This window comes from Hibiscus syriacus, unplaced genomic scaffold (assembly GCF_006381635.1).
Source record: "Hibiscus syriacus cultivar Baekdansim isolate YM2019G1 unplaced genomic scaffold, ASM638163v2 tig00002840_pilon, whole genome shotgun sequence".
In the NCBI taxonomy this organism is placed as follows: Eukaryota; Viridiplantae; Streptophyta; class Magnoliopsida; order Malvales; family Malvaceae; genus Hibiscus; species Hibiscus syriacus.
The window spans coordinates 744547-768420 of NW_024061947.1; the positions used below are offsets into that span (position 1 = coordinate 744547).

Sequence of the window (23874 nt, forward strand, 5' to 3'; positions counted from 1 at the left end):
AGAATGTTTGATCTGCGCCATTACCTCAATTTTGTAACATCGTTAATATTTTGCACCATGCAAAACCCTCGTACTTTAATATTAACAAACGAAGAAGCAGATATAGTAAGTTGTAGAACGTGGGATCTTCTTACGAGAGTTCGAATCTCTCAGGCTTCGCATATATTTTGCCGAAGCAAAAAGAAAAAAAAATCATCGAAGACTAATGTAGTAAAAAGAAACTCGGAGACCGATGTAGGAAATCTATTGAAATTTAGGGACTACTTAATAGAACTATATATATATATAAGAAACATTAGACATGAAATCCGAAAAACAAGCTCGGTAAGTGGGAAATGGATAGAGGAATATTCATGCTCTACTGTACTGAAGCCCCTTCACTTTCAACCAATATCTCCACAGATCTTCTCCTCTGTTCTGTTCACTGGGATAAACGGCTACTGCATTTTCACTTATTACTACTGAACACAATGACCAAAACCCCCCTCCATTATCAATAAAGCTTCCTACACACCGAATCCTCGGGTAAAGAGACCCAAAATCTCTCTCTCCTCCTTCCCTTTGATAATGAACCCCAAAAGCCCATTATTAGGATGATTATAAACCAAAGCGCACACAGTTAGGCACAGTGCTTTTAGTCTTAATCTTTGCTTTTTAGCCAAGCGAACAACCGAGAAACACAAGTGCTGTTAAGGGAACAATGTTGTACATGAACCACATTGTGTTGTTGTTCCTCCTAACCTCTTCTTCTCCCCTTGCTATATCCACATTCAACCTCACATTTCCCGTTCCACATCCCAACCCCAATGAAGTCGCTCAAGATGTTCAAAGGTATCTAACAAAAACCTTTCATTTCTTACTATTTATGCTTACCGTGACACAAACCAAGTCACATCAGTCGGTAAAGGATTATTGTCATCTTTGCTTTTGTGCAGGAATTCCAGCGTCCATTGTTAAATGAGTTAGAATTTTTAAACAAATATTATCTTATATTCCCATAATTATAAAAAGAATTATGCTTATTGTGGCCTTTTGTTTCATTTTTTTGTTGCAGGAGAGTGAATACTTCAGTTTCAAGAAGGCAAGCCCTGCAAAACGATGAGTCGGCTTGCCTTACAGGGAACCCCATAGATGACTGCTGGAAATGTGACCCTGACTGGCCCAACAACCGCCAGCGGCTAGCCGATTGCGCCATCGGGTTCGGGCAGTACGCGTTGGGAGGGAAAGGAGGTGAGTATTACATCGTGACGGATTCATCGGATGACGACGCGGTGACTCCGAAGCCTGGAACACTTAGATATGCGGTGATTCAAGAAGAGCCGTTGTGGATTGTTTTCCCGGGTAATATGCACATCAAGCTCAAGCAGGAGCTTATATTTAACAGCTACAAGACGTTGGATGGGCGTGGGGCTAATGTGCACATCACTGGCGGTGGTTGCATTACTTTGCAGTATATCAGCAACGTCATTATCCACAATATCCACATTCACCATTGTTATCAGTCAGGTAAACACTGTTGTTTTTTTACCCCCTTGTTTGAAGCATTATCAGAGGATATAGAGATATTATTCTATTTTTCTTCAAATTACATGCAAGTCTCGGTAAAAGTTAAATATATCATACTTTCACCTATAATGTAGCTCTCAGGCTAAACTGTTAATAGGGGTATTGAGCCAATTTAGTTTCCCCTATATATGGTTGGATGTAATAAATGTGCAAGGACTTGTCCTAAACAAAATGACAAAGGTTAGGTCTGATTTAATATGTTTGTCTTTATTGGTACTATTATTTTTTCCAGAGTCGTAGCGATTTGAACATTTTAAGGGATATGAGAAAGTGTAAAAGAATATATATATATATATATATATATATATATATATATATATATATATATATATTGCAATATTCCAACAAAATGCTTGGATGTGGAATAACTTGTAGTTGCAGATTTTATGATTGATAATCTTACTTTTTGAAACAATAGGTTCGTCAATATTTAGTGTTCTTTCACTTTTCTTTTCTTATATTAAGGGTCCCAACCCAATAAATAGATAAGTTTATATTTTTTTTATAGCAAGTGTATATTTTTTCACTAATATGTTCACTTTACAAGCTCAATTATTTGATTTCGAAATTTTTAAAAAGAACAATATTTTTTTACTATCGAATTGGGTTTATGATTTCGAAATAAAACATATATTTTAGATAAACCCAAGTTTTGAGCTTAACGTGCATGAACAGGTGAGGCAAATGTGAGGTCAAGTCCAACGCACTATGGGTGGAGAACAGAATCAGACGGTGATGGGATCTCAATCTTCGGATCAAAGGACCTGTGGATAGACCATTGCTCTTTATCACACTGCAAAGATGGGTTGATTGATGCCGTGATGGGATCAACGGGAATCACAATATCAAACAACTTCTTCTCCCACCACAATGAGGTGATGCTGTTAGGTCACAGTGATGACTATGAGCCTGACTCAGGGATGCAGGTCACCATTGCCTTCAACCACTTTGGTGAAAAACTGGTTCAGAGAATGCCGAGGTGCAGGCGAGGCTACATCCATGTGGTCAACAATGATTTCACTCAGTGGGAGATGTATGCCATTGGCGGTAGTGGAAACCCCACCATTAATAGCCAAGGGAATCGTTACACTGCCCCTACTAACCGTAACGCCAAAGAGGTAAATCATAATAACAATAACTGTCGCTTTATTATTAAAAAATACAACGTCAATAATTTTATTAATTTTATACATTAAAATAAAATTAAAATATAATATTAAATATGATTAAATAACTTATCCTTAAAAAAAAGAAAAAGATTACCGTATTTGCTTTTTGAGTTTGACAAATGAATCAATCACCTCACCGGAAATTAAGTTTAGTTTTTCGAGGTGGGGTCGTTTGAAAGTGAAGGTAATTAAGAATTAAGAAGGGTTTTTCAAAAAGCTGAAAATTTTGAATATTTTTTTTTAGCTTTTGCATGAGAGAGAATGTCTTTTTTGGTTGATTAAACAAATGTTTAGAGGATCCCATGTGGTTGTGGTGCATAGGTAACAAAGAGAGTGGATACAGCTGATGGAGATTGGAAAGGCTGGAATTGGAGATCAGAGGGAGATGTGATGGTAAATGGGGCCTTCTTTGTTGCATCAGGTGCAGGTGCTGAGTTCAGGTATGAGAAAGCCTACAGCGTTGAGCCTAAATCGGCTGTCCTCATTGACCAACTCACTATGCACTCTGGTGTTCTTGGAGCTGGTGGCAGGTATGTGTATATATATTGCACTACACCTTAATGGATAATGCACATGGTTTCAACAATCTAAATTTGAATGTTGATGAAACAGGGACAATAACTTGGGGAAGTGGAGCAGCGGAGCCAACGGTGGTGGAATCGGTTTCGACTCTGGTGACGACGATGACGACTATTCGGATGACATGTCGGGAAGCAACATGCCATTGTTATCTGCAGTTTTCTCTCTTTTCATAGCAATGTCAAGTTTTTTGTTCTTGTATTTTAAGCCTCCACCCATGTTATGACAAACAGAACAAGTTAATGACTTTGTTTCGATTTCAATTGTAACCAGCTTTCAAAGAAAAATGGCTGGACTTTGATTATCTGAATTCAGCGATTAACTCCCACCATTAATATTTGGCTCTTTTTTTATTCATTATCATCATTTCCACCATCAATTGCCGTCCTTACTAATAAGATATATCTATTCAGATATTTTCTTAATTATTGATAATGTACACGTACCTTATAAATACATCTGCTTGAACTCGAGACTTCTAGGAAATGATACCTTTCTTCCTTTACCACTGAGGTAGTTTATTGCAATCTTACGCTTCCATTAAAATGATAAGGTAACTGCTACATTAATTGCTGTAAACTTATGATTCCAACAGTTTAATATATAGCAATCAAATTCCCATCGAAATTACAAGATGATAAGGCCTCAAATGCCACCTTAATCTGGGTATGTTTCAATGGTCAAATTGAATGAAAAAATTGAAAATAAGAAAAAAGTTGTAGTGGGTTGAGAAAAGGAATACCATCAAAATGGCGAGAACAATAGTAATGACATCAACCTGCTTGAATCCAACACTGATTAATCAGTTAGATTGTGACCATGTGATCTCCACCTTTCTCCGCCGCCGCATCGGCGAGCTTTTTCCATACCATTTCCCGTTGCTCTTCCACCTCTCTAGCTCTGTCCTTCTCCCCTGCAAACTGCGTCTCACACTCATCGAACAAATCTTCATCCATTTCCACAAACATCCTAACCACATTTTCAGTTAACCCGTGGATGGTCGTATTCCAATGATTTTGGATATTCCATTCAAATGCCTCAAAGATGATCGGTAGTATCACCTGCCGATTCTCCACAATTAAGCCCACAATGTGCTCATTCTTCCACAAGAAGAGGGTTCTTTCTGAAACCTGCAATATGAAATGGTTTCAAGAAGAATTATGAAGAAAGTTCTTGTGTTTATGAAAATTATTCCTACTATATAAGAGAGCAACTTATTCAATGAACATCAATTTTGAAGCAAAAATGTAAAATTTTATGCTGTAATCTCGAACATTAAAAATGCCACACTTATTTAAAAGTAACATGAGAAGAAAAAAAGAGCAAAATTTTAATGTGACCATGACTAAATTGCTCACATTTTTTCTCACTTCCACCTTAAAATACAAGTCATTTTTTTAACATTCAACGTTATTGCCATAATGCCATTTACAATTTTAACTGTTTACTTCAAAATTAAATGTATAAGGACTAAATTGCTCACTTTTATAGTAGAAGGACTAATTTGCTTCTAAGCTTCTAGTACAAGGATCAACCACATAAACCTAAAAGTACTTACTGAAACAACTCAAAATTCCATTGTATCATCTTTTGCAATAAGTAACTTGACTCAATAAAGAAACTGGTTAAGCACCATCTAACCATATGACATATAAGGTAAGATGAAGATTAAATGAAAAGAAGTAAAAAGACAGGAGAAATTATTCATCAAAGGTATAATCATCAAAAGGATCTATAATTGAGTCATGATTAAGCTCAAATGCATTAACCTACGGCCATGAAGGTTTGTAAAGCAATCTATGGAACCGAGCAATAAATAGTTTGAGATTACGAAACCAGTATCATACTTGATTTGGAATGTGAGTGTGAGTGTCCAATTGTGTTGCGACGAGTATTTGATGTGCTTCTCTATCATCTATATTATTAAGGATATGATCCTTTGAGGGTTAGACATTTCCAATCCAGACATACGCTTATCTAAAATATGATCTTAAAAAGAGTGTCGACATATCCTATTTATTTTCAAGTTCTATAATTTAATTTAATTTTTTATTTTGTTCTTGTTCTTTTGTTTATTAGCTTTATGTTTAATTCGTTCCATTTACATATCGAGCCGTTTAGGAAAGTAAAATATTAATAATTTATTTCCAGTTTCATACTTATATTCAAAGGATTAATCAATCCAAGCTTCTACTACGTCATCAGTACTTAAAATCAAAGTTTATTGAGAAGAAATTGTAAGTTTTTTTTCATGAATTCATGATATTAGGAACTATGCAAGATCAACACAAGGTAAAAGGAAATAACCAAACAACTTCCTAAGCAACCAGAAGTTGAGGTTTGGATAATCATTTATCTATTTGTAAGCTCTAAACATAAGTGATTGCATTGCAATAAAATGTTATCTGCCTACAAAGAAGAAGAGAAAAGAAAAATAAATGGTGGAAGAGATTACATATAAAAAAAGCAATTCAATTCCGTTTTCTTCCTGACAGAAGAGCTCATTCCAGCAAAGAAAAATGAAACTAGTAGGATACTAAGCTATTCCTCAGTCCTTTTCAATAAAAGCAAGTATAACGTTCAAAATTAGGCAGCATTCCAACACAAGTTTAGAGAAAACCATATCAGAAATGCTAACAAACACAATTATGCATCACATTGCAGTATCTTCCTAAAGATCATATGGTAATGCTTCAGAATCACGAAAATTCACGGAGAAGTACCAAAAGTTAAAAGTTACTTGATAATGAGAACTACGAAGGCAGCGAGCAATCTGTCTGAAAAGGGGAAGTATACATCTTTGGAACTCGGCCGACTGTGTTACTTCGAGTACTTTCTCAAGTTCCCCAAGGAAGAGAATTTCCTTTGGACAATTAGTCACTGGCCAATACTTCAACAACCCTCTAATTACGGTATCAGCCAGCCTATAATCCTTCTCAACAAACTGAACTATACAATAAGACAACTGCTCCTGGTACATCGAAACAGTTTTCGGCTTATGCAAAGGAATCAATGCTCTAACAAGGAACAACCTATGTTCCTCTTTCATAGGCCAAGAGAACCCATGAATTATACTTCCTAGAACCTCCAAAAGCTCCCCTATACCCCCATGCCTCTGCGTTTCATATAAAAACCTGTAAAAAATATTGTTTATTGCCTTCCTGATGCACGGTCTGTGCACCATGAATTTACCATAAATCCTATGAAGGATCGTTTTTAAGTACTCTCTTTCCCTGGGATCCTCCGAATTAAACAAATCAAGAACCTTCAAAACAAACGTATGGTCAATGTATCTCTTGGCAACCTTGGTGTCGGTATCAGATGACACTACGTATCTCAAGAGAATCTCGTACACAAGCTGTAAATGAGGCCACGAGGGTTCCGAATACGGTTCCTCTTCTTCGGGATTCAAGGCTTCCTGTCCCGTATTCTCGTGGAACGCCGGCGGGAGGCACCGGAAGATGTTGACGGCGACCATTTTGATCATATCATCCTGACATCGCTCCGTCATTTTTCCCGACCCGGATTGAATGAAATCCACGAGTTCCAGCAACGTTTTCCGTTTGATTTCTTTCTCCCGGACCAATTTCGTGCTCTTGGAAAAATCCAATTGGAAGCAACAAAGCTGCAGTTTCCTAAGGAACAGGGTTTGCCTATCGGCGACGGGGACGTCTTTGAATAACGGCAAGGGTTCGACGGCGAACATCGGGGGAAGGGTCGTACGGACGCCGGGATTTGGGCCTTTTGAATTGGGTTTTGCCACGGAAGCGTTGTTGACAACTGGTGTACCCGACCCGGGATTGCCGCAACCGGGTAGCCCGTGCCCCTGAATAGATGCATCCAGTGAATCTGATTTGGAATGCTTCCGTTGTCCTCCTCTCATAATTTTCTTTAACATTTTGAAATCCACGGGTGGGCTTAACAAGGATTAGGGATTCGATGGTTTTGATTTCCAGCTTTCGATCGATCGGCATGCATGCACTAACGCCCCTCTAAGAAAGAAAATTTGAAAACGGCGATTTCCATCTTGGACTTCTTTCTCTGTTGATTGATCGGAAAACTGGAGATTGACATCAGAAAAGACAGACTGCCGGGATGTTGGTCAGTTGATCTAACGGTGGTGATTCTCCGACAATTGATCAACGGTCCAATTTAAGGTAAGGGAAAGCTTTTAAAAGAGAGTAATAGTTGCAATAAAAGGCTTTTGATAAACTGTTTTTTTCTTAAATAAATTACTTGATTTTCTAGAGTCTTATTTAAAAAAATTTAGAGTAAACTATACTTATAGTCATTGAATTTTTACGATGTTTTCACGTAGTCGTTAAAATTTTAAAATTTATATTATAATTATTAAACTTTTATTTACCTTCATTATCATTAAAATTGTTATTATAACATGTTAAAATCTTTTTTCTCAAAATTTTTTTTATTAGATTTTGAATTTGTAGATGTCCTCAAGGCCAAAATTTTAATTAATGGCACATCTGTTGATTAATTCCATTAGTGAGAATGATTCATTTACCTAAATGATTAAATAATTTTAAATTGATCCGACTATTTGAAATGACAGATATGAAAGTTTTAACTTTTAGTTTCAATTGAGATATGATTGAAGTGTAAGGAGACTAGAAGATTTTTCGACGAGTTTGAACCGAAAGAATGAAATAAAAGAGGAGTGAGAAGAGCTTAGTAATTTATTCTATCGAAAAAACTACCGAGCGACGTGAAAACAAAGAAGAAACTAAAAAAAATTATTTTTCATTATTATTAAAATCAAGTATATTGATCTTATTGTCAAACAAAACCTTTCCGCCATTAGCTCTATTGAAATAAAACTAAACATTTTGTGGATTCAAAAAGTATGTTTTTATTTGAGGAAGAGGATGACATGCCAACATTTTTATTTATAACTAATGACATTGGTTGGTCCCAGGCAATCCTTGGCATCGCATCAGCAATTTCCATTTCCTTCACGCAAAGTATGAGCTACTCAAACATTCCAGCTTAGACCTAGGATCTCAATCATATGAAGAACAATATGAGAGATCCGTTCCATGTCAACACCTTGCTGTAAAAGCAGAACCACCTCCTTACAATCAGATTCAAACCACCATTCCAATAACTATGGAACTGTTTCTTAGAAACACATCAATAAATTCATCTACCAATATAATTTCTTTTTAAAATTGACAAATTTTCAACTCAAAATCCAATGAAAATTTTCCATTATAACATGGTTAAAAAATTTGATGAATCTCTGACATTTTGAAAGCTGGGAAGGCTACAAACAAAGTTGAGTAATGAAAAAATAATTTACCCAAAAAGAAAATGTTCATATGGTTTGTTCCATTTCAATGGCTTATGAAGAGCTTATTGGCATTTGTACACAAGTAAAACATTTTAAAGAAATTATTTGGCTGAAGCTCCATAACTGCAAGTTCATATGCGTCAAGTTCCTAACTCACTGCATCTTTACATGTCAAAATGGGTAATTTTGGTGGGACAATGTCCGACCCAAAATTCCCAGGTAAACCTCTTATGAAATCCCGAGTTCTAGACGTTTATGCGACACGAAAATGTACAGAGTTGCTAAAGACATTTGTACAATTCTGATACCAGACACAAAAACCTATTGCTTCAATGTCTTCCACTGTAAGTCGATGAAACTTATCACATCATTTGCTAACTATATTACCTTAACCATCAAAAGTTCATGCACTTCGGCATGGCACAATCACAAGGAAATGATTGAAGTCCTTATTTGGTGTGATGGCACACAGACGACTTCAACCCCAAACCTCATGGCCATGCATTAAACAAGCTGCCTTCCCCAATGCAGTCAATGAGCTTATCTGTTCCAACCGAAATCCGATGCCAAACCGATCTGCGATCGCAAGTATAAATTAACGACGAGTTCCACTAGTTTTTGTTCTTGATACAATGACATCCAATATAATATCGCACTCTAAGATTCTTATGCCACATTCGATGCTTATTACTTAGCTAACAATGGAAAAGCCATTTACCATAATGGTATGCATAACATATAGAATCTTTCTCTTCCACCCATCCGAAATTATCGATCAACTCGGAGAATGTTGTTGCATATTCTGCCATTGCTTGTTGTCTCTCTCTCGGGATCAAGTTTCCATTCACCATCAACAATAAATTTTATCTGCAATTAAACAAGATAATGGAATGGAAGTTGTGACAGATTCATTCCTTTAATCACATACAGGCACTAAATTATATTTAACGACAACATTATATCCAAAAATCATGTACATTTAATATCAGTCACAGTGTCATTCACCTTTCCAAGGGATCATCTGTTTTCGGTCAGAAAATGAAAAGGAAGAACTTATGGATTCCTTAAGATAAAAAGTAAAAGCTCGTCAACCCCTAACATAAATATGACCCTCATTCTACACAATTTTCAAGAATAGTGTTCTTCAAATAGGCGTTCTGAACTTAAAGAATTCTAATGGATTCCTTAAGCAACCATTAAAGATGTATTCTAATAATAAAATACACTTTTGGTCCTAAACCAAAGAGCCCCTTGACTAATTGATCACAAGTAGAGTGGAGGCTGACGCCCCTCATATCGATAACTAGTAGCGTAGTTTTGGATAAAAGAATTTTATTTAATTAAAAAAACGAATTGAACAAAACAATTTTCACCTTTGCTTTATACTTAGTTTTGAATAGCATGATATTCAGTTGGTTATAGTTTCTGAAAGCTAAATAGTGCAGACTAGTTTCAGAAGTCCTAAAAAGAGCTCGCTTTTGTCGAAATCAACATCTAATTTCTCTTATCATTATGAAATACAAAATATCACTTTTAGGAATATCGAGTCTAGGCGTAAAATAAGCAGGCAGCCTTTGGAAGTGAATTGAAAACCAAATGGTTTCAATATTCAAGGCAAAATGCATAAAAGTAAGCACATTAATATGTCATTGGCAGATGTAGCAATATAGTAGTTTTGTTATTTCACTTATTTGGTAGAAGTTCATACCTCGTATACTCCGGGATAAAGCCATAGCACTGTTGACCAGATTTTGGATTTACTGGAAAGTGTGTAAACATAACATATATAAGCAGAATTACAAAAATCAAGAGAAAAAGATAGCATGCAGAATTGGGGAAAAAAAGAATGAGATACGGTGCTCAAGTCCAATGAAACATCATTTGCTAGTAATTTTTCAAATTTTGTTATCATATATGCACAGCATTTAGAAATTTCTCGTGGAAAGACTCGATTTTTTAGTCCTACCATTAGTAAACCTTAATGGTTGGTGAAATGTAACAACTAAAAAGTTGAGTAATGTATGCTAATAATAAAAAGATGTGATCACACAGAAGATGTAATTAAATCTAAAGATCAATACTCTAGCAGAAAATTTATTTGATGAAAGAGAACATTTAACACCTTGACTCGATGGGGTTTTCGATGATTGAAGATGGTTTATGATCCATTTTAATCCGATGATGCCAACCGTTGAAGCTACCAGACACCTCCACAATTTCACCATCTCCAGAATATTCGAGTTGCACCTATTATAGTAGTTCAAAATTCAGTTTCATTTGTTTCGATATTTACTTGTCTTGAAAAAACTACAGTAACAATGAGCAGGAAAATTATGCTGGGGATTGACTGTAAAGGATATCATAATCTTGTTCCTGGAATGATAATAGTAAGAGATAACAATCAAGCTCATTAAAAAAATACTATGTTACTTGGACTCCTCATTTTTATTTAAGTACCTGTGTCCGACACTCGTGTCCAACACATTGATACATGAATATGACCTCCAATGATGATCCAGATATATGGAAAAACTTAGAAAACATACAGGCATACCACAATCACATCTGAGTCCGAATAACATAGAAAAAACATTAAAAAAAATAAAGGGGGAAAAAAGTCAAGCAAGACTGTTATCAAATGTACCTCCTGTAGGCCTGATAGGCTTTCCTCAGCAGCTTGCAATTCAGCATCTTTCTCAGAGACAAGTTTTTGAACTTTCTGGATTTCCATTTCAGCCTTGGTTTGTAGGGAAGACAAAGCCATCTAGAGAAAAGAGTGATATGAACAATATACCATTAGGACCCTAAATAGACGCTAGCATTTCAATATACGCTTAACAGACTTTATATACGACACGAAAGTTATTAAATAAGCTCTAACAATGCTCGCTGATATTGTGCAAGAACCACACAAAATGTTCGATAAGTAAAAAAAATTGGTAAGAAAATAGCAAAACGTACCTTTTCTTTTTCAATCTGCTCCTTCAAATGGGACAATTCTAATTCCTTTTGGTGCTATTCACACAAAGAGAAGAAATAAAGATGCTAGATGGTTCATTAACGTCTAGAAAGAAAACTTCACATACTGGCAAAACTATAAAAATAGTTAGTAGTGAGAGATATTATACGTTAAAACTATATACCAGCATAAACTTGAGATGATTAATCTCAATTAGATTGTCCCTTCCATTCGTCTGCAACAAAGAGGAACGTACAGTAAGATATATGTTTGTATGTGTGTGACAATAAACACTGAATTTAAAGCAAACTAGAACTTGAAACTACCTCAGAATCCAAACCCTCCCTCAAATCATTGTCTTTTAGTGTTTGAGCTTCCCTATTATCATAAAAGCAAAATAATTATCAGAAGGCTCAAGCCAACCAAAACAAAAGAAATCAAGCAAACAAATTATTTGACACCAGTTGAATAAAGGTGTGATATCCATGCTTATCATCCATGTCTATGCAGCTTCAACACTAAGTTTAAATATGTTAGCTGGACCCAAATGGAAGTGTTTTTCAAGAATTTCTTGTATTTGGGGGAATCCTTAAGAGGATTGTAAATCACGGGTATTTCAAGAACAATGAAGTTCCAGAGCAACATAAAAGTTTAATGCCACTAAACCACTCACTGTTAACAAAAAAATAGCAAGTAAAGTAGAGTACTATAAATAATCATAGACTTTAAGCAGAAAGTAATTCCGAGTTGTAGATCCAGTACTTTAAACTGTTTCAACACTGCGCTAACCTCCAAGGTAGGTAATCCATTGCTACAGGAGGAGCAACCTGCTCGGCAACTGTTGCACTTCCAGTCGATGTGATGGGAGCATCATAGGCATGTCCCGAGTGCTCTTCACTTCTTTTTATAGATTGAGTTGCTACTTCATTATTAGTTCTGACAACTTCCTTGCTTTCTTTCTCACCACCTTCATTTAATATCTTGTAAACATCATCTGCATAGCCAGAAACAGTAGATACTTGAATTCATGTACCGAACCCACACAAAAAATCAAGGGACAATCTTTTGAATTTTGAAACAGCCACACGGACCATCTAAGTTAGCTGATTGAGGAAATACTAACAACTACAATTTGTGTTTCAGATGTTCAAACCAAAAGCAGAAACCATCCTCATGAACTGGAACACAACAATGACTAACAAAACGAACAAAATAGTGTATCTGCAGAAACTTACACTCGATTGCATCCAAATCTCCGTTCTGAACAAAGTTTGCAACTTTTTTCTCCAAAGATGACGTGGCTGCAGGTTCTTCAGGTATCAGAATATTATTATCAGAATTGTGACGCAGATTAACATTCAAACTCCTAGAATAATCCTCATCAACTGGGAAAAAAGCTGACGCGGAAGCATCTTCAAGCATAGCGCCTTCCATTTCATTTTGACATCCCAAAGTGGGTACTGTAGTTTCCTTCATGTAATTATGTTCAGAAGAATCAACACCCTCTCCAACTAAATTATTTTCCATGTTGAAAACATCAGTTGGCAAGGAGACATCTTCGATTGCATTCTCACTCTTTTCATATTGACCTTTAAAAGTATCCTCTGAATCACCAGTGGCATCATGCTTTTGAGCTACCCTTTTCTCTGCAACAAATCCATTGCGGTCTGTTTTAGGCGAACTCGAAAGAAGCTGTTTGATAGGCTTGTATCCTCTTCGTTTAAGAATGTTAGCCAAGTCACTCCTACAAAAGAACAATTGGGCAACAAGTGAAACAAATTTTCTTTTCTCCCACCTCACTCCTTTTTCTCTCTTTTGTCATCAGTGCTTAATTTGATAACAGAATAAATCAAATTGAATGACACAATAATATTAACCTAAGACCCTGGTAGATTCCATAATTTCAATCATTAGTAGTTTAGCAACCCGTAAATCTCCAAAACAAAAACTTGGTTTCAATCAAGGCCAAAAGGTTAAACTTTTCATAGAAACCCACAATTCCCCTACCAATTCAAACAACAAGTCAAAATTTGGACTCCATCAAGGCCAAAAGGTTAAAATTTTCATCCAACCCAACATTTTAAATAACCCCTTTTCAAGTTAATGAAAATTAACCAGTAAAAAAGGAACAATATTTATGAACTTCAACTATAAAAGTACCTTCCATACTGAGAAAGCTGTTTCAAGGAGGGAACATGACCCTCCGGAAGCCCAACCGCAGCTACAAATTCCCTTATATCAGTACACAGTTCCTCATTGCTCTTTACCTTTCTCCCACTCCTAAAACAAGAAACAAATAACAAAACCATTAAAAGAGGGCAAAGCAAATGAAGTATTAATAAAAATGAATACTTTATACAAAAAAGTACAAACCTGGGTCTCTTAGCAGAAAAAGCACAAATCTTTAAGTTTCTTCTAGGTTTGTATTCATGGGTTATCCAGCTCGGCCATTGTTGTGGCTTTGATGAGAAAATGGGTTTATTAGAAGAAAGGGATAGGAAAGTTTGGATTTGAAACAAGGTTGCCATCGTGGGTAAAACCTCGTTGCAGCATTGAATATTTCAATTATAGTTCTTTAATGCTTTCATGTCAGAGGAAGGAATCATAGAGTTGAGAGTATACAGGTTTATATATAACAATTATACATATGTGCGTGTGTAAGTAGTTGAAATTTCTGGGTTTAGACTCCGTTGAGAATATGCTGAATACAAGGAGGTGGTTTGTTGGTGTTCGGAGGATTTTTAAGCTGTCAATTCAATCTTGCGATGATTGAGATGAAATCTCAGCAAACATTATCTTAGATATTCTTTTGTTCCAGTTATTTCTGAATGTTTAGTTTGGATCAATTTAAACAAAAATGGTTTGGAAGGCCCATAAGGAATAAATGTTGGGTTTATCTTATTGGAATATCCCATAAAGTTATTTCGAATTATTCAAAAATTAGAGTTATTTTTCTTTCCAAAAGCAAGTGTAAATTGGCTAAACACCATGCAATATGTACATAAAATGTATAATTTTAGTCCAAGATTTGGGTTTTCACCCCTTCCTCTAACATAAATTTGTTCTTCATCTTTTTTTTGTTACTAATCTGTCAAAATTGATTAGTACTTTTTTTATAAATTGAACATATATATTTTTTATTAGTATTCATCACATTATTAGAATTATATAAAAAATCAATGAATCATGTTCAATTAATAAAAAAATTATATGTTATTCATTTATTTAAAAAAAAAATTATTATTACTTTAATTTAGAAAATTATAAATAGACGAGTTCAAAAAATATTCTCTTTATATTCAGTTTTCTCATGCTTATAACATATCTTTGTTTATTTTAAATTATATATTTTTACTAAAAGATTTTGAAGAAGATTTATGAATCATCAAGATAATTCTAATTTTAATGTAACACATGAACCAACTTTCCTAAGTGGTTAAATGAATCATTATTGTTTCTAGAGTCCATAGGTTCGAGCACCATCGGCTGCAACATGATGATTGAGCGAGTATTCATTGTCAAATAGTTGAGAACATTTAGAATATATATTACTTTGTAATCACCTTGGCTTAATAATTGGTTTAATAAAAAAATTCAAATGTGACGTTGCTGAATTAATCAATTATTTCAAATCAACTTTAAAATATCATATTTATTGGTATCAGAGTTTATCCTACTAAGTAGGATTTATCTTAGTAAAACATCAACCAATGTATATCCCTAAGTTTTGAGATATGAAGAATGGGGACGGCAAAGGAACCCCGTTTCTAGTACCCGATACATCTTCGGCACGGAGACAACATGGGGACAGCTGAGGTACGTATCGAGGATGTGTCACAGTGATGGGTTACGGCTGAATGAACTCGAGGACCTTCGATGCTTATCTAGGGACATTTAGGGGGACATCTCCAAGGATAATTTTGGTTTTGAGTAGGATTTATCTTAGTAAAACATCAACCAATGTATATCCCTAAGTTTTGAGATATGAAGAATGGGGACGGCAAAGGAACCCCGTTTCTAGTACCCGATACATCTTTGGCACAGAGACAACATGGGGACAGCTGAGGTACGTATCGAGGATGTGTCACAGTGATGGGTTACGGCTGAATGAACTCGAGGACCTTCGATGCTTACATGGGGACATTTAGGGGGACATCTCCAAGGATTATTTTGGCTTTGAGTGTACTGATGTGATTTGTTTAAAGAGAAAAAGTTATGTGGAGAAGAACTTGTAAGTTGGGTATGGGATCTCAAAGTCGACACTAAGCGTCCAACATCTAGTCAGACGGTCGGAGGTTTCGCCGTTGTAACCGAAAGTTAGAATTCGTTGCCGGTTAATTCAGGTTGTCATAAACATTTTTTTATAAAAATTTGATTTAATATTATTTTAATAACGATTACGACTTTTATTTGGAAAAATTGGTGATTTTGGAATTGATTTGAATTAAAATAGAAAAGAGTCGCCATCGACCTTTGGGTTAGGTAGGTCGAAACCTAAAAACGTCTTTCAAAATAATTTTAAGAAAAATCATTTTTAAGACTAAATTCGGTCTGCATTACCAAAGATTCATTTAAATGGATTCGGGAGTCGGTTACGTGTGGGGAAGGGTAAGCACCCCCACAGCGCCCAAAAATGGTACTGTGTCGCTTACACATTGTCGTAAATGGTGGAAATGATAAATCGAATATAAAATTAACCTATGATCCATTTATTGAGATTTATTTAATTTGCCTCGAATTATTTAAAGAAAATCCTTTAACTCAATCAGAAATCTTGAAATTTGCAATCCTCCGTCGAGAAAGCTATTTCAACTATTTCTCATTCGTAAAAGAATATTCTACCATTGATTATGTTAAAAATACAAATCGAATATAACTAAAAACAATGTTTACATACGAATAAATTGATTAACTAAAAACGTGAATTGAATACAAATTAAAAATTTTGGAATTTACATTCACATAAAATAAAGTAAATTGTCACTTAAAATAACACACATTGCATCGTTTGAACAAATTAATTAGCAAAATATACTCAACTTATTTCAAGTTTCTATGTCGTTAAAATGCCGTACCGGATTACACCACTTCGACCAAGTGGTACTTTCCACGCTCATTCTACGCATACATGTTCTTAAAAGTATTTGGACAATATTTAAATAAAGAAAAATGGAAATAAATAGAAATAGAAATATGTGAAATAAATATTTACAACAAATAAAATTAAACATATTTAATTACATATGGTACAAATAGATACATAACATGAAAAATGTACATACATAGGGGATTAAAATAAAAGAAAATTAATATTACAAACTAAACTATAATGACAAAAAAGTACTTTGAATTACAAAAACCCAAAATAACAACATATAAACTCAAAGGACCAAAATAGTACAAACATGAATTTCAAAGGACTAAAATGAAATAAATAGAAATATGAAGGGATTAATCAGTAAATAAAAAACAGAGCCAAAATCAAAATATTAAACATTTACAAGCACTAGAAATGAAAATAAACCATAAACAACATCTAGGACTAAACTGCAATAACAAAAAACATGAAGGCCGAATCATAATTAAACCAAAAGTAAGATAATGACTAAAATAATAGATTTATAACTATCATAGCCAAATTTGAATATCAGAAAAAGTACACAACACCTAAGATCAGTGACTAAAATATAATATTTATAAATGTCAGAGATAAATTCGAAACTCAGCCAAAATACATAACATATAAACTCAGGGGCTAAAATGAAACTATTACAAACATTGGGACCAAAGTCAAATATCCACAAAAATGACATAACATGCATTAGTAGGACTAAAATATAAACAAGGAAACATAGATGCTCAAAACAAAAGAAAATAAAATAGACATTAAACCAAACATCAAACAATGACTAAAATAGAATATATACGAATATGATGACCAAACTCAAATAACAGTAAAGATAATAAAATGCATGGGATCAGTGATTAAATTAAAATATTTGAAAATATGAAATCCAGAATCAAATATAGACAAATATGATATAAAACATGAACAGGGACTAATATATAACATTTGCAAATTTCAGGACCAAATCCGAATAACAAAGGAAAATGCACAATAAACTGAAACAGTGACTAAAACGAAATAAATATAAATATCACAACCAAATTATAATGTCAGCAAACATAATATACAAATTAATGACTGAAATGCAATCATTAAAAACTAAAAGGCTCGAAATAAAACAATAATAATTTCATTAAATGACTTAAATAAAGCATTACAAAGGAGAAGGGACCTAAACTGTAGTTACCCCATGCTTGCAAAACACGGGTGCCCAGACCCTTGAAACGGCGCCGTTTCGGTTTGGAAATATAAGCCCAAAACCGGCTTATTTCCCTCCCCATTCTCATTTATCTCATCTCCACAAAATAGGGAGAGAGAGAGATGCAGAGAACTCTCTCGCCCTTCCCTCCCCAGGGGAGGAGCAACCGCCCTACACCGGTGGCGGCCACGGCGGCTCACGGCGGAGCCCATGGTGGCCGGATAAAAAAAAGGTCCCAACAGACTCCCTCACTCAACCCCAATCTGAAAAACAACCCCACCTAGCCTAAAACCAAACCTAAACCTTTAGATTTAGGATAGATTACCTTCGAATCACCGAGACTCTGACGACCTCTCGGATTCCACGGTGACTTTGGGGCTCCCCGGCTTTGAACCTAGGTAAATCTCTCCACACTCTTATTTTTCGGTTGTGGTTTTTGTTTCTTTTTTTCTTTTCTGGAAACCCCAATCGTTCCCCCCTGTCACTGCATGCATGTTTTTTATGGTCTTTTTTCTTTCTTTTCTCTGAACCCGAATCCTTCTTTTTTTTGACTCTGATATCTTTGCTTGATTTATGGTTGATTTTTGCTTCGTTTGGTGAGATGATGATGTCTAGGAATAGGGGAAATTATGGGTTGTTGATTTAGGGTGATAAAATCCCGGATTTTCGGGATTATAGGGATTTTTTTATTTAGGGTTTGGATATATATTTTTTACTGATTTGGGTTGATTTGGGACTGATGGGGTTGCTGTGGTTTACTGTAGATGCAGGCAGCCGGCGTCAGAGGCCGCCGGGTATGGCTCGGCTGGAGCGGCGATCGAGCTGATGAGGCGAGTTGGCGGCGGCTAGCTACTGGCTTCGGTTTAGGGTTTAAAACCCTAATTACTTGGGCCAGATCCAGGCCTGGTTCGAGTATTGGGCCTGAACCGGGTCTGGGCTCCAAGTCTTGTAATTCTGGGTCGGGTTTGGTATCTGATGGGCTTCGGGTTTGAGCCTGCAAAAATTGTAATATTTGTAAATTAATAATAATAATAGTAATAATAATAATATAACGATAATAATAATAATAATAATAACGATAAAAAACTCGGACAAAACGGGTGTCTACAGCTGCCCCTCTTTGCACATTCTTGTGTTAACAAGAATAGGGCAAAGATGATAAGACAACACGTTTTTGTCTGGTTCTCTTCCATTTACATATAAATTGGATAATATTGGTTGTTGGGGACGACACTGCTCATACGTGATGAAGAGTTTGGGTCGTCTAAAGGTGACACGGCTCCTACGTGATGAAGAGTTCTTGGCCATCTAAAGGTGATAACACAGTTCCTACGTGATGAGGACGGCTGGTTATCTAAGGGTGACACGACTCCTACGTGATGAGGAGATCTGGTCAGCTGATGACACGGCTCATACGTGATGAAGAGTTCTGGCCATCTAAAGGTGATAACACGGTTCCTACGTGATGAGGACGGCTGGTTATCTATGGTTGACACGGCTCCTACGTGATGAGGAGATCTGGTCAGCTGATGACACGGCTCATACGTGATGAAGAGTTCTGGCCATCTAAAGGTGATAACACGGTTCCTACGTGATGAGGACGGCTGGTTATCTATGGTTGACACGGCTCCTACGTGATGAAGAGATCTGGTCTGGGGATGACACGGTTCCTACATGATGAGGACGGCTGGCCATCTTTAGGAGTTATGGTTTCAAGAGAAACCAAATCAAAGATTTGTTTCAAAAGAAACAAACCCAAAGATGATATTTTTAAAAGCAACTGTCTCAAAAGAGACCAAATTCGTTTTAAGGGAAACGACTCAAAGATGACATTTAAAGGGAAACTGTCTCGTGCAAGACAAAATTCGTTTAAAGGGAATTGATCTCAAAGATGTTTGTTTGGTTTCAAGGGAAACAAATTCAAAGATGGTAAATTTTGTTTTCCAAATAAACAAGCTCGAAGATTTTTCTCCAAGAAACTGTCTCGAGAGACACAAAATTTTGTTTCCAAAGAAAGAGATTCAATGATTTTTTCAAAAGAAATTGTTTTAAGGGATAAAACATTGTTTTCAGAGAAACAAACTCAAAGATGATCTTGTTTTAAGAGAAAATGTTTCAAGAGAAAATGTTTCAAGTGAAACGACTCAAAAATGGTTTTATTTCAATTGAGACAAACTCAAAGATTTTGTATTTCTAGAGAAACTGCCTCAAGGGAGTCAACATTTGTTTTAATAAAAACAATCTCAAAGATGGGTAGTTTTAAAATAAATGGTCTAAACGATCTCAAAGGTTGGTATTTTCAAAAGAAGTTGTCTCGAGAGACAAAATTTTGTTTCAAAGGAAACAAACTCAAAGATTTTTTTCAAAAGAAATTGTCTTTAATAGATAAAATTTTGTTTCAAAAGAAACATACTCAAAGATTTTTGTTTTAAAAGAAACTATCTTAAGAGAGACAAAATTTTGTTTCCAAAGAAACAAACTCAAAGATTTTTTTCAAAAGAAACAATCTCAAAGATTTTTTTTTTCACAAAATTGTCTCAAGAGAGACAAAACTTTGTTTCAGACTCAAAGATTTTTCACGAAATTGTCTCAAGAGAGACAAAACTTTGTTTCAAAATAAATAGACTCAAAGATTTTTCAAAAGAAACAACTCAAAGATATTTATTCAAAAGGAACAAACTCCAAGATTTTTATTTAAAAGGAACAAACTCAAAGATTTTTATTTAAAAGGAACAAACTCAAAGATTTTTATTTAAAAGGAACAAACTCAAAGATTTTTATTTAAAAGGAACAAACTCAAAGATTTTTTAAGAGAAATTATCTCAAGCGAGACAAAGTTTGTTTTTGAGAAACGATCCCAAGTGAGATCAACTTTGTTTAATATGAAACAAATTCGAAATTTGGATCTCAAAGGGAAAAGGTCTCAAGCGAGACGAAATTTGTTTTGAAAGAAACAACAATCTAAGGTGAGATTAATTCTGTTTTAAGTGAATCAAATTCAAAATTTGTATCTCAAAGGAAAAATGTCTCAAGCGAGACGAAGTTTGTTTTAAAAGAATTTGTCTCAAACGAGACAAAATTTGTTTTTAGGAAGCTGTTTCAAGCTAGACAAAATTTGCTTTAAAAATTCTCACAATTTGTGGAAAAATATCTCAAGTGAGACAAAAAATTTGTTTCAAGAAAAACACCCTCAAAGGCGATAAAAAGTCTGTTTGTTCATGCACGTTGAGGAAATGTCTTGATTGTTGACTTCAGGAAGCCCAAATCATTGTTTCTGCAAGTTAGACATCTGGTCATTTCCGAGCTTTGATTTCCTGAGAGATCAAAATGATGCATTTTTGACTGACTATATTGGATGTTATGATGGATGTCAAGATGAAATTTATTTGATTTTTTGTCCAATTTGTCCCCAAGTGAGGAGAAAAATGTCTTTAATATATATGTTTGATACAAATTTTATGTATTATGTATGTATGTGTATATGTATGTATGTATGTATGTTTTCTCGATCTCGAAGGAGAATAGTTGCGAGAGTATTCTTCACTCTATCATTGATTCAGCTTGTCTGCATTTCCACTAGGGTGTACTCTTGCAAACTTAGACCTGAGACAATTTGTTTTCCTTCAAATTTTGCCCTAAAATTTAGCTTCTCTTGCCCCAGCTTCGATCTTGAGCTTCAGATAGATATTTTTTGAATTCCAAGATATTTCCGCCGGAGAGATTATCTTGTTTGAAAATGTTTTTCTTCTTCTTGAATTTTCAAAATTTTGAAAAATATTGCCTCCTTCTAAGTTTCACAATTGAAGCCAATCATAAAACATGAATTCATTGGATATCAAAAGAATCAAATGCTCTTTTAATCATTGATAGTTACAAATCTTTGACAAATATAAAGATCGACAGGTGGGTTTAGAGGTTGGCTACCTAAATTCTAAGGTGTGTTTCATCCATTGGTCCTCATGAAGGTAATGACATACCCCTTTTTCTTGATTTGGCATTTTAATCGAAGGCGATCAAAATGACACCACTAGCATAGTCACTTGCTAAACTCTTTAGAACACTTTTGTTTCCGTTCTCTGAAATCTTCAATTTGTTCAAGCTTCGTAGACTTACCTAGTTAAGGTAGTGCAGAAATATCGGTCTAAAAACGAGAATTCTAAGTGCTCGTGTGAAGTCGACTATAACAGGCGTTCCTCAACTCCCTTAGTCCATATTCATCCAAACTCCTTATTTATTAAATTTGATTTAATTTGCCATTGTTTGGCTAGCTGAATTCAGTTTTATTGTACATATATTTTATAATTGCCTTTATCAGGCTAGCTGAAGGATTCATGTCGTCACAAAGTCTTCGACTTGACAACCACAGTGGAGCATACACCGGATTGCCAAATACCCGATCAATGTCATGGTTTGAATGTACTCTATTCATAAAGCCAGGGCTTTCGAGTTTCCTCTATTACCAATTGCTTTAGCGGAATAGCTCAGCTTTATTGTATACATATATATGTTTTTGTTTGTTTGTTTACGGATTCCATTTCTTAAGCTCGCTGAGGACAACCTGTTATAGTCTCGGTGTTTGTTGAAGGTCAGAAAATCTCATCGTTAGAGTTCAATTCCCAAGCAACTGACCTAAACTAGATTCATCTACTTGACCATTCCATCTGAGAAGATTATGATCATCATTGAACGTCATAAACAGAAATAATAACCAATTAGTTTTGCAATCTCATGTGCTAGTTGCCCCATTTTATCCGCTCCTAACACATACCTGAATACCAAACCCTTTGATTGACTCTCTATGTGAACAGAAAACTAGCTCGGTCCCTGCAAGAAAATGGTATGTATTCTGGTGTACCTCTGGATTAGGATCAAGGGGTCACTGTTTTGCAGGGTTCAATCTTGTCATTTGTCAAAGATTTACAACCTCAATTATTAAAATGCTTTTAATTAAAATGATATTCAAAGAATTCAAGATTAAAATTTGCTCATTGTCATCATTTTTTTTAAAGGAAGTATTTTATTTACAATGTTCGGACGTCAAGTGACTTACAAAAATTTAAACATAAGAAGAACAAAAGAAAAACAAATTCAAACAAGATGTCATGCATGAGAATGCAACAAAATCTCCTGATGGATGCCCCGACCGACTTCCGATCAGAATGCCCCATTACACATTGAACGTTAATGTCCCTGAATCGATCAGATCTTGGACCTTGCACTTTAATGCCCTACAATTCTCAGTGGTATGCCCTGAGATCCCAATGTGATAGCTGCATATGGCATTAATATCATGGCCTTCAGGATATGGGTCAGCTCTTGGTTTGGATTGAACTGGAATCACCAGGTTGTTCTCAATTAGAGCTGGGAGCAATTCCTCATATGTTATCGGAATTGGATTGATGCATGTCTTTTTACGAAAAACATTATGAGACACGGTCCCCAGATTAGTTAAATCCACTAGACTGACCTCAGCTCTTTCCTCAATGTCAGTATGGATAGTACCACATATCTGGCCATTATTAATAGCTCTTTCAATCATTTCTCCACACATGACAATGTCAGAGAAACTCTTAGTGGCAACCCCTATCATGTAGTCGATATAAGGAGACTGTAATGTATCTATGAATATAGTGATGAACTCTCTTTCAGTCATTGGTGGATGCACTTGAGATGCAATATCCCTCCATCGTTGTGCGTACTGTCGAAAACTCTCATAATTCTTCATCCCCATATTCTGAAGCATTGTTCGATCGGGGGCCATATCAATCATGTGCTTGTATTGGCCCAGAAAAGCACTAGCCAAATCCCTCCAGGAGCGGACTTGAGAACGACTCAGTTGGTGGTACCACCTTGAAGCAGGTCCAATCAAACTGTCTTGAAAGCAGTGGATCAACATCTGATCATTGTTAGTGTATCCAGTCATTCTTCGAATAAACATCGTGAGGTGGGCATTGGGGCAACTGGTTC

General features: G+C 35.4%; 3 protein-coding genes across 4 annotated transcripts; 1 reads left to right on the top strand and 2 right to left on the bottom strand.

The window, feature by feature from the left end:
• The first annotated feature begins 462 nt into the window (after positions 1–462).
• LOC120154673 (probable pectate lyase 12) lies at positions 463–3632 on the top strand. The gene is made up of 5 exons (XM_039166342.1): positions 463–831; positions 1055–1506; positions 2242–2684; positions 3057–3265; positions 3348–3632. The coding sequence occupies exons 1-5, from the start codon at positions 701–703 to the stop codon at positions 3538–3540; spliced, it is 1428 nt and encodes a 475-aa protein (XP_039022273.1). The 5' UTR covers positions 463–700; the 3' UTR covers positions 3541–3632.
• Positions 3633–3985: 353 nt separating this feature from the next.
• LOC120154683 (serine/threonine protein phosphatase 2A 57 kDa regulatory subunit B' beta isoform-like) lies at positions 3986–7521 on the bottom strand. The gene is made up of 2 exons (XM_039166351.1): positions 6055–7521; positions 3986–4444 (listed from the first exon to the last, which is right to left on the bottom strand). The coding sequence occupies exons 1-2, from the start codon at positions 7210–7212 to the stop codon at positions 4121–4123; spliced, it is 1482 nt and encodes a 493-aa protein (XP_039022282.1). The 5' UTR covers positions 7213–7521; the 3' UTR covers positions 3986–4120.
• Positions 7522–8743: 1222 nt separating this feature from the next.
• Positions 8744–14322, bottom strand: LOC120154694 (protein PTST homolog 3, chloroplastic-like). 2 transcript variants are annotated; one of them, XM_039166359.1, is made up of 12 exons: positions 13955–14322; positions 13742–13861; positions 12817–13325; positions 12371–12575; positions 11908–11959; positions 11751–11816; positions 11584–11637; positions 11267–11386; positions 10745–10869; positions 10331–10382; positions 9341–9489; positions 8744–9198 (listed from the first exon to the last, which is right to left on the bottom strand). In XM_039166359.1, exons 1-11 carry the CDS (start codon positions 14107–14109, stop codon positions 9391–9393), a joined length of 1557 nt encoding a protein of 518 aa, XP_039022290.1. In that variant the 5' UTR covers positions 14110–14322; the 3' UTR covers positions 8744–9198; positions 9341–9390. The 2 variants fall into 2 exon arrangements, with proteins under 2 accessions (XP_039022290.1, XP_039022295.1); XM_039166364.1 differs by having other exon boundaries at positions 8748–9198; positions 11766–11816; positions 13955–14317.
• Between the last annotated feature and the right edge of the window lie 9552 nt (positions 14323–23874).